Below are 12,150 nucleotides of genomic sequence, written 5' to 3' on the forward strand. Positions count from 1 at the left end.
AAGCCAAATTACTGCCGAAATTCAGCGTTCTTGGGCCCAAGTCGTATCCCTGCCTACCTCAGCTACTCGATCGCTCCTCAGCTACTCGATCGCTTCCAAAAATGCCAGTCTTTTATTCTTTTTTCGTAAATAACCGTCGATGTCGGCAACTCTCTCGCTAGCCCTGCGTACGTACGCAGTGTACGCTGTGTGTTAGGAACGCACACAGGGAATGCACAGCGTACACTGTGTACGTACGCAGGGCTAGCGAGAGAGTTGCCGACATCGAGTTGCCGACATCGACGGTTATTACGAAAAAAGAATAAAAGACTGGCATTTTTGGAAGCGATCGAGTAGCTGAGGTAGGCAGGGATATGACTTGGGCCCAAGAACGCTGAATTTCGGCAGTAATTTGGCTTTTTACGTCAAGTCCAAAAATGGATTTGAAGTCACCAACTCTACGTACGGGCCTTTGCAGGGCTGTGGTGAGCGGGGCTATTAGCTGTAGCGGAACACACAGCATCGTACGCAGGGCTAAGAACGTATGTACTCATTTCTGGCGATCGAGCAGCGAGGGAAACAATCAATTACCAAGGATAAAGCTAATTTGCTAAACGATATTTTATCTTGAATAGTGAGTTGAATGAGTAATAAAATATCATATTTTTAATGTTCAATACGAGGTTGAAACACGGAGGGACCGTGGTTGAAACCAGAGCTATCCAGCTGCAGCTGTAGCCAACCTGGACAAGCACATTTCACAGCGCCCTCAAACAGTCGATTGTTTTCACTTGTCATACGCGGCGTAACAGAAAAATTAAAACTTTCATAACTTCATTAATATCCAAGCCACGCCCACCAAAACCTTTTCAGTTCTAGCCATTTGAATTCTGAAGATGTCTACCAAATTTGACTGAAATACGTTCAGCCGTTTTTGAGAAAATGGACCAACAGACAGACAGACACACAGACAGACAGACATCGCTGCGACATATGCCCACGTGTTCACACGTGGGCAAAAAAGTAGCCAAACACTGATTTTTCATCAGAATGGCAAGAAAATTTACACAAAATCTTCTTACCTTCCATTTTGTGTAAATCACAACCGTTACTGTTGCATTAGATTGGAACCAGTCATGTCTGTCAAAATTTGAAAAAAAATTTCATCAAACTTGTTTTGAAACCCGCTGTGGGAAGCAAATTTTTCCACACAGGGAAAATTTTTCCAAACATGCACTCAGGAAGAGAATAGCCCTAGCTCAGGCTCCTTAAGTTGCTGTAAATAATAACAATCTGCAAATCAGATGTAACTCTCCAAGCACTTACATTGCCAGGACAAACATATAGACACAAGAAATTAAATTCAATGACCTTCAATACTATATATAGATCATATGAGCATCGAAAACTTTTCATCACTGGTACCATTTTTTTTCAGTCTGCCATGATGAATTGATGACCTTACAGTTACTCAATTTGGATCCAAAGTAAAGAAACAAATATGGTCGACCGTCTGAGACTTTTATGACTCACTAAGGTGGCAAAATCGTATTTGATGTACCGAGAATTACAAGATAAAAATATCAACACATGCAAAGAATCACAGGGCCACAAGTAAAATCAACAAATTTGGATCTATACAAAGATGCCTTGGTATGAAAACTGCCGATTTGATCATTGCAACGCTTACCTTGGATTTTGTTTGGTTGTTTGTGGTCTCTCTCCTCCATCAACTGTGATTACTCCTGGATGTAGAAGAATGAATGACAGGCAAAGTTGTGATATGCGTGGATGAATTATTGCAGCTTCTATGTTTCCCTCAATGTGACAAAGTTACAGCCAGGATTTTTAAAACTGGGGACACTGTGTCCCTCTACCGTTTTTTACGGACATTTACCACATTTTGGGGACTACATGTGTCAGTTGTCAATCCAATTTTGTTATCATTTTTGTAATAAATTAGTTTCAACAAACAAAATTCAAGCTACTGGAACTGCGTTGCTATGCTTGAATTTCAGTAGTTGTAGCAGTATACCATATCTACTGCCAATCAGAGCTCAATCAAACTACAAGCAAGTTATAACATCAAGTGCAGCACTTTAATTACTTCTAATCACAGCTCCTAAAGTACAAAAATATACACCTCAAAATAATCATGCAAAGCAAAGCCCACTGTCAGTATCAGATAATATTATATAGGGCTCAGCCCTTAGTTTTATGCCAGGGGTTAAGATTAGAAATGTTATTTGTATTGATATATGATAAGTAATGGTAAAGGATAAAATAGAAAACTTGTTTCTTGCTATAGCTATATACGTTTGTATGACAACTATGCCTGGTTTACCCTCTGATGAAAACAGTTCACGTACATGATGTCAGACCCTACAGGTATAGATTTTCTGTTTAATGTGTAAAAATTTTGGACATTAGCAATTTTTACCATGATAACAACCAAAATTGTGTTTAACAAGGGGCATACTGTGCCATCATTATTGTTGCAATAGTAAATGCATTGCCCAACTTCCACTTACAAGCTGAAAACTAGCGTTCCGTCTAAAATCTGGCAATTTTTGTATCTAGTTATTGACACAGAGGGCGCTTTTCTAAAATTAAATCCCAGCATTCTTTGCATAAGTCCTCGTTCATAGGCATGACAGATTTCTCTCTTTTTTCTATTTTTTAGGCGTGATATTAACAATATTTTGTATAAGTGACAAGGTGGATAATAACACTTGCTTGCTAATAAAAGAGATATACTTTATTAATGGCATATTATAAAATAATACTTTGCACATTTCGTATTTGTTTGTTTATGAGCACTCAAGAAAACATGGCGGCGCCCATGAATTAAGTTGGGTACACTTCCGGTTACACGCATAGTATATTATGAATCTGTGCATGCATAGTCAGTAAGCCGCTGTTGCAACTATTACTCGCAGATTACACCTTACACAGTCAGCTCATGAGTGTGCCTAAGGCGACCCACAGATTCATGAAAATGCGGGACAACGGGTTACGTTTGTTGGAAATTGTCGCAAGGGCGCATCCTGGCTGCAACACTGAATAATGTGGATAAAATATCCTCAAAATGAATAGAATCATAAGTTTTGGATAATTCAGTGATAGCATTGCAGTTTTTGCAAACCTTTGAATAGTTGGGTACATCTCAACAGTAAAATCTGTGTTTCTGATTAACAGGTAGGTTCTGGCCAATGCTTTAGCAACAAATCAGTGTCTCATTATTTTCAACCTTTTCACCCCTCTAATGAAGTGGTAAAATCCATAATCAATCCATGAAAATAATATGACTATACTAAAGTCTGTGACAAAAAGGGTACAAAAAAACCAGCTTTGGAACAAAATTACGAAAACAGGAATGTTGACGATTTTTTTTCATTAGACTAAGTATATCCTTTCATTTATGCATGCATACAATATTCGTCTGAATTTTTTACACTAAGATGGGTGTTTTATTCAATGTAAGTCTAAAATTTAAAGTGTCGTCATCAATACAAGAAAACACACACAGCGCTGTATGTCACCAGCAGCCTACATTTATATTCCTAACACCACACTGAGCCGCGAAACAAACCTACAATCTTGACGAATGTCTTCACAAAAACAGCAAATTCTTTTAAGTATATATAAGCACTGTACGCTCATCATGGACTGTACGAACACTTGTAACTCACCATCCACAGCAGTTGTATCATTTGTACTTGGCTGTAAAGGTTTTGGCACGATGGGGGACGGTGGTTTTAATCCGGTAAAGGACTTTGTAGAGGCTGTAGAACAAAAAAGTAACAAGGACTTTCAGTCATGTTACTGTACACATATGTATTAACACGTGGGTGAATTGATGAGATGAAATGAAAACTCCTCAACACAAAAATCCCCACTGAGATGATGAACTTTAGTACATGGCATGCGGTCACTGCATGTCTACAGTCGTATTTTCAAAAAGAATTTTGGCCAGCATATTTAATAAGAAATCCTTTTAGCTACCTGTATGTCATCAAGGAAATCATATTTGAGGAGGCACAAAAATGTTACAAAAGGCCATGGTCCCAAAGTACCGCAACACACTTTTTATGTAAGGCTCAACTTCAAGATATCAAAGAAGGTGATAAAAATATTTAATTTAACTTTCTAAACTAACAAATTTGCTATCTATAAATGAAAATCATTCTCTGCCTGTGCATATTTAAATCCGATTAAACATTACTACACTTTCACCCCTTCTTCAAAATACAAAGGTCTAGCTTCACCATTCCAATGCACTAGGACTAAACCAAAGGAAATTGATGGATGGGTAAAGCTTTGCTTACCAGGTCTGGATGGTCTGGGATCAGATACAAGTTTACCAATCAAACATTTCTCCAGCATGGATTCATAGTTTACCCATTTATGGACCTGACAAAATAAAAGACAGAAAACAGAAAGTGAAAAACAGATGTAAGAGTTGTAAATGAAACATAATATCAATGTCATCATTGTAAATATTAAATATTAACAGATAAAAGTTATATGTACTATGTATTTTTTTTATTTCTAGGGTCTGTGGTTTTAACTGAAAATTGGGCATGTTTCACCATAACCCCCCCTTTACTATCTATGGTTTCAAAAACACTGTCTCTCATAATATAATTTATGTGAAGATGCGGACGGTGGAAATCATCACTGACAAAGAAAGGGTTTACTGTAGCCAAGTGCTGACTTAAAGATTATATGTTTGAAAAATATTCTGTGGATACACTTCGGCAAGCATTTTTATGTAAAAACAGTTGTATTTGATTTCAAACTTTCTTATCAGAAAAAATACAAAAATAAAGTTAATGTGGCTTTAGAGGAAGGCAAATTAGTGACTTAATTTTTCAAAATATTAAGAGACTAAACATCAAAATGCAAAGGTATTCGACAACAATATGAATAGATGGATGTCAGATTATGTCTCACTTAAAGAAAGTATACTTCAAATATCAGTATAGCTAGCGTTCTCAAGATAAAGGCTGAACAACAGGCTACATAATTTTTTCACAAAAGCTTCAGGGTTAGTTTTACCGTACCTGAAAGAGGATAGGCAAGCTTTAATAATCACTGTATGAGATACAAGACTCCACATGGATTTTCACTGTTTCCGTTAATACATCCAGAAGACAACTAGAATAATTTTGAATGCTCAGGGAGCTGCTCTTGTGGATAGAGCATATAGAATTTCTATAATCCTCTTTTTTGTGTGGATTTGAAAGTAACTGAAATAAGACACTGTTATCCGCTACGCTGATTCGTGGAACGGCTGGACAAGAAAACAACCACACATTATGAGATTTGAAAGTTACAGTTGACAAAAACATATCAACTTACAGGGTACTACAGTTACATGGTTTTGGTCAATCCTGTCCACAATTTCTACACTTTACTACAAGTACAATTTTACACATCGACGTCTGACATCTCATTTCAACACACACATACAACACAGATACAGTTCAGTGACAAAGTTAATTTGACCCTTTGAGCATCAGAGTCAGTTTCTGTCACATTCATGAAATGTGCACTAGTCAATTTTTCTTGAGAGTTTTGCCAAAATTTTGATGGAAGACTGTGGGCAATGAAACTTGATGTTCATTTGGTCTAAAATTATCAAAAAATTTACAAAAAGACTTATAAAAATCGATAAAATGTTGCACTAAAATTTTGGTGGGAAATATTACAGCACTTAGAGGGTTAATGGTCCATCAGCCGTAACTTTCAATGTGTTATTCGGGTTTGTTTTTTTTCTGTTTGTCAAATACATTTTCTTGGTTCAATTATAAAATGTCGCAATAATAAATGCTCAACTAGTTGACACAGCTTCTAAGGAATCTGATGAGATTATTCAACAGGTAAAGCTTTTCTTCCTTTAATTGTATGATATTTATACAAAAAGTATATTCAAGGTACACTCACGTTGCAACTGTAAGCAGGGACTGTGCAGACATGAGAGAACTGGATGCTAATCATATTCCATGATACAACTCACGTTTTGGAATGAAAGTGATGTGACATCATCTTTTGGCCATTTTGCAGGTTCATATGATACAGAAATAGAACTATTCAAATGTCATGGTAACAGAAAACTATCATAGTACTTGAAATAGGCTAATGAAATGCTGACTTACTATATATCTTCATTTCTTGATCAATTTTTTCTGAGGAAAATTATTTTATTGTACATGAAGTGTGTGATGTATCAGAAATTCTAAACCCTTGCTGTGCATGCGATGATAAAAATCACAAAAACCACTGAAGGGCACACTCTAAAAAACTACAACATGAATCAAATCCACGGGAGATATCTCCTTTCAAGTCTATGAATGGAGAGATTGAATTCACAGATGGAGAAATTATGCTCCATTGGGATGCTGATCAATTGGCACTAAATCATTCACTGATGACGGTGTACCGGTAATACTGTCGCGGCCTATAGATGTCTTGTCAGATTAATGGGGAATTCATATTATTGATCTCGGCATTACTGGTTTCAAACTTCCATATTTCATGAACTGACAAAATTTTCATCAGAGCGTTTATGGGATCAAAGAATACATCCTGGAAGTTTAAAAAGTCGGATCAGATGGACTATACCATGACTAAACAAAGGGGTGAGCAAGTTGTTACCAGTAGATAAATCTCCAGTCACAGAGGATAGGCTCTGACACTGAATTGGTAACTGACATGGTAACATAGTGTTCACGGAAACTTGTCAATATTGCTGCAACAAAGTAATGTGGAATGATTTTATTTCATTTGCTTCTTTACCATACACTCTTGATTTTGTCTTTTTCTTTTTTCTTTTCTTTTTCTTTTCTGTTTTTGTCTTGTTTTGCTTTTTGGGGAGGGGGCTTTGTTTTTGAAAAACCACATATAGGTATTATCATTGATGAGTATCAAGATATTTTTACTATTGTAAATGCGTTTTGATGTATAAATTCATAATAATCTGACTCCTCCCTATCTTAATATGTCCACTAGAATAGATCAAATTCATAATTATAGAACTAGGGCAAGTGACAGAGGAGATTTTTACCACAATGACTGTCATAAAAATTCCTTGAAATACATTGCAGTCAATATTTGCAATAGAATTCCTACTTACATACATGTAAGAGAGCTGGAATCTCTCAACAGTTTTGAACAGGCAGGTGCCCACCATGTTTTTGATGTTTTGAAATATTGTATTGTATTGATTTTTACTTATTGTAAAGTGAGTTTTTTCTCAGACTTGTACTGTTCGTCTTTTTGTCGATTCCAAGTATTTTATTTCAGTTTTGATTTAGATGACTGTATTTTCAGAGATTTTTTTGCCTCCGTGAAAAACAGCCACTACTCTGTAGAAAGCTGATTGGACTCAAATAAAGAATACGAATAAGAATAAGAACATACATACATGTACCCGAAACAAATAGACTCACATCCAAATATCTACTTGGCAAGTCAACACAGGCTGCGTATGGTCAACATACACGATTCTCATATATACCGGTAAGTGAAATGCCCTCTCAATCCACATTCATTACTGGAGACAAGAAATGCATACGGTAGATCTACAACACATATAAAGCATGTGTTTAAAAACTTAATACTGGGTGTTTCAACACACTTTAGCAAGAAGTTCATGGAACTCCGGTTGATACAGAGGCAAATATGCTGAAAAAAATTGCGTATTACGTGCTCTTTAATCCTCGCTTGTCAAAAACAGATTCCCATGAAATAACGGAGAGAGGTTCATTTTATTATTAATAAATCATGACATATAAATATATAGTCCTGTTGGATCATTTCATTACAATTTTAATGTTGACGTTTGTCTATGTCAAATATTATTTTAAATATGCCAAGTTATTTCATCAATTATCAAGGGACTACATGGTGGTTAAGAAAAACTGGAAAATATGTGCTCTGAGCTTAAAATTGAATTACGGATTGCTCTCTATACGAGGTTTGGATGTCTCCATGGAAAAGCCTGTTGTTGATCCAAAACCATTAAAATGAACATCGGATCCCGTATTCTTTTATCCACGTAAAGCCTTACCTCGTTAAACAAGTCAGTGCCGTCAATACCAGCACCACGCATCAATTCATCCATGCCTCCCGGGTGAAATTCCATATATGGAGTTATGTTATACACTTTACCTGTTGGGGGGAGGGAGAGGAAGGAGAAAATAAACAATTTGTGCATAAGTAGAGTGAGAAGAGGACATTGGCCCTGATTTGACGGGGGTCAACGATTTAGAGATCATAATAATTTTTGCCGCGGGACTTGTATGTGAATAGACCAGTGTTTTGTTGACAAAGAGGAATTTCTCAACGAACTCCTTGCACAACAGCTTCTTACGGGAATTAGTCAGCGCATGCGGGTAAATAAAAACTGAATCTACAATACCATGAGAAAACTTGAGTAACTTGTTTCCATGGCAACACACAGTGACCTGAACTCAATGCCCTAAATTCTCATCCCTACGCATGCTCTAAGGCATAATACTACATTAACCTACATACCCAAAAATGTTGGAATAATCTTGACACTTCTTTGAGCCTGAGGAAATATAGAACCACTTTTTTTATTGCTTCTTTGATACTCGCGGGCGTAAAAGGAAGATGCATATTGCTGAAGGAGAGCAAATGTTGCGAGTAATCCTGTGTTTTGCATAAAGGCACGTCTGTAATACACACAATTGCCACAGGCTCAGATTGCTGTGTGAAATTAAACTGTTTGAAATCATGAAGTGTACAAACAGGTTACGCGCCCTAGCGGCCGATATAGCTCCGCTGTGTTTATGTAGAGAATAACTATTTTTGACACATGTTGATGAAGAAGGGTGGAAATCTTTGATAGCTCGATGCAGTGGCCAGAAAAAAGTGGCTAAAATAAGCTGCAAAAATACGCAATTGAAGATTTAATCATACTTTGAATGTATCACATAGGATCATCCCTAAGAACATGTCAACCAAAGCTATCTGATGAGTAGTTTTTGAGAATAAATTTTTTGACCTAAAATGGCAACAATTGCCCCCAAAAGTAAAAATTGCAGATTTCATCATAATTTCAAAAGATCAAATTTAGTTCATCTATAGAAACCTGTATACCAAATTTCAAAGCTGTTAGACAAGTACTTTTTGAGAAACGCATTTTTTGACCAAAAATAGGAAAAATTGCCCCAAAAATTCAAAATTGCAGATTTCATCATAATTTCAATAAATATCATTTAGTTCATCTATGGAAACCTGTATACCAAATTTCAAGCTATCAGATGAGTAGTTTTGATTATACACATTTTTTGACCAAAAATGGCAAAAATTGCCCCAAAAATACGAAATTGCAGATTTCATCAGATATTCAATATATATTACTTAGCTCATCTGTAGAAACCTGTATACTAAACTTCAAAGCTATCAGACCAGTACTTTTTGAGAAACACATGTTTGACCAAAAATGGCAAAATTGCCCCAAAATTACAAAATTGCAGATTTCATCATAATTTCAATAATTATCATTTAGTTCATCTGTAGGAACCTGTACACTAAATTTCAAAGCTATGCGATGAGTAGTTTTGGAAATACACATTTTTTGACCAAAACTGGTAAAAATTGCCCTAAAATTACAAAATTGTAGATTTCATCATAATTTCAATAACTATCATTTAGTTAATCTGTAGGAACCTGTATACCAAATTTCAAAGCTATCGGATGAGTAGTTTTGGAAATACACATTATCGGATGAGTAGTTTTGGAAATACACATTTTTGACCAAAAATGGCAAAAATTGCCCCAAAAATACAAAATTCAGATTTCATCAGAAATTCAATACATATTACTTAGTTCATCGATAGAAAGCTGTATACCAAATTTCAAAACTATCAGACCAGTACTTTTTGAGAAATAAATTTTTTGACCAAAATGGCAAAAATTACCTTAAAAATGCAAATTTGCATATTTCTGCACAATTTGAACAAATCTGAAATAGATCATCCCTAGGGACCTATGTACCAAATATCAAAGCTATCTGACAGGCAGTTTTGAAGAAGAAGATTTTTAAAGATTTTTTTACCAGAAATGACAAAAATTGCCTTAAAAATACAAATATGCAAATTTTGCCACGATTTGAACAAATCTGACTGAAGTCACCCTAAGCAAACTGCATATCAAATTTCAAAGCAATTGGACAAGCGGTTTCAGAGAAAAAGATTTTTTTACCAAAAACACCAAAAAATGCCCCAAAAATACAAATATGCAAATTTCACCACGATTTGAACAAACTGAAGTGAGGTCACCTTAAGTCAACTGCATGTAAAATTTCAAAGCAATTGGACTTGCGGTTTCAGAGGAGAAGGCAATTGTTGACGGACGACGACGGACGACGGACGACGGACGACGACGACGACGGACGACGACAGACGACGACGGAAAATCAACCTATTTGATAAGCTCCGCGTCGCTGACAGCGGAGCGTAAAAACAGGTTACGCGGAATTAATAGACTTACAAAATTTCAATTCACACTGGAATAGTTCAGAGATGTCTTCGACAGATGGAGGATTTGAATCTGCCTTTGAAAGCTTCGGCGTCTGTGTGTGTGTGTCTAAAGGTGCATGTGTTTTATTGAAGTCACCATGGATAAAGTATCACACGTTAGTCTAAAAATGTTAACCCTTATCCAGGCATGTCAGTTTTACCCACTCATCTGCAGAGTCTGTAAGTGCAGTATTTAGTCAAAACCTACAGGTATTTTCACCCACTTGGCATGGTATGTCAGAACAGGTTCAGTCAGTAAAATTCATGTTATACCTATCTATGTTTTCAGAGGTCTTCAAATGTTGGAATCTTAGTTAAAATTACAACATATGGGACATATGTTATACCTCAGTGATTCTGACCAACTTGAACCGATGGTGAAATGTGAACAGGTAGGACAAGTTAACGGTTTAAAGAATTACAGAATGATTTTTTTCAAACTACTGGTACAAAGGCAGATTGTCAACTACACTGTAAATTTTAATGGCTTACTTGCCCATGCATTTTCCATCTATCAGTCAGTCTCACCAACACAGACTGTGTTTTACTAGAACAGGCAAAAGTCAGGTGACTTCAAATTTAAACCTTTTCACCACCTCAGTTTGTTATAACCCCCTTGATCTTGGAAATAGACAGTTAACTCCAGGGGGGAAATTAAATTTTTGATTTTCTAAAAAGTCAGTGAAAAATTTTCTTACTCCGAGCGCTAAAAAAATGAGCCTTCACAAGTGGTAGATTGGAAAATAATCGTAAAAAGTCTGAATATCTGTCCCTGACGAGCATTCAACATTAATTTTGTTTTGATACAGAAAGTATTCATTCTTCTGTACATGTATGTATGATGAAATGCTGAATGTTGAAAAACACTTTCCAATTTGACAGTATCTACACAATGGCACCATGGCCTTTTTAAACATAAAGGGTACTAGTAGTTTTGCTTCATTCAGTTTTCAACAGTGCCCACACATCAATAATGAGCATTTTGGGCAGGTGAATTTCAACTCAGAGTAAAACGACATTTTGACATCGTTTCACACGTCAAAACTAGACATTCAGTTAAAGAACACAGACTTTCAAAAACTGAATATCATACAGTTAACCCTTTCAGCTCAGCAACGTAGTACTTATATGAAAGTCACAGAAGATGTTCCTGACACTTCAGAAGAATTACGACACAGTCCCTGCAAAACAACACATGAAAAAACCTAACAATGCCCAGACTCATCATATACACACAGTTTTAAAGCATGACTACTCAGAAATATGGTAAGAGGACTGCATTTACTTTCACACAACAATTTTACTATCAACCCTCGAGCTCCAGGGTCCATGGTTTTACAGAGTTATTTCCGTCAGGAAAATTTGACTTGGAGGGAAGGTGACATTGATTGGGGAGGGTTGCCATAGATACCCCACTGCAAATGCATGATTTGGAATTCATGGATGGCGCGTGTTTGAACAGCGACGTAACATCCATATTTTCTCATCAGTACCTATAATATAAATTTTATACAGCATATGAGAAGCAAAGTCAATTTTTGTCACCTTTATATGAAGTCTAACTGACTATTATTTTCAAATCCAGATAATTTTCTTCAGATTTTTTCTAAAATTTTGA

General features: G+C 36.1%; 1 protein-coding gene across 1 annotated transcript in view; it reads right to left on the reverse strand.

Annotated features, from left to right (window-relative positions):
• The window catches only part of LOC139133401 (cytochrome b5 reductase 4-like), a 43,367-nt gene that overhangs the window by 20,426 nt on the left and 10,791 nt on the right, over positions 1-12,150 (reverse strand). The window contains exons 3-7 of the mRNA XM_070699968.1: positions 8,054-8,154; positions 4,308-4,392; positions 3,672-3,764; positions 1,670-1,724; positions 1,062-1,119 (exon numbers count right to left, since the gene is read on the reverse strand). Of these exons, the coding sequence (XP_070556069.1) occupies positions 1,062-1,119; positions 1,670-1,724; positions 3,672-3,764; positions 4,308-4,392; positions 8,054-8,154 (392 nt within the window). The remainder of the gene's footprint in view (positions 1-1,061; positions 1,120-1,669; positions 1,725-3,671; positions 3,765-4,307; positions 4,393-8,053; positions 8,155-12,150) is intronic.

The sequence above is a fragment of the Ptychodera flava genome, chromosome 5 (assembly GCF_041260155.1).
Source record: "Ptychodera flava strain L36383 chromosome 5, AS_Pfla_20210202, whole genome shotgun sequence".
NCBI classification, from domain to species: domain Eukaryota; kingdom Metazoa; phylum Hemichordata; class Enteropneusta; family Ptychoderidae; genus Ptychodera; species Ptychodera flava.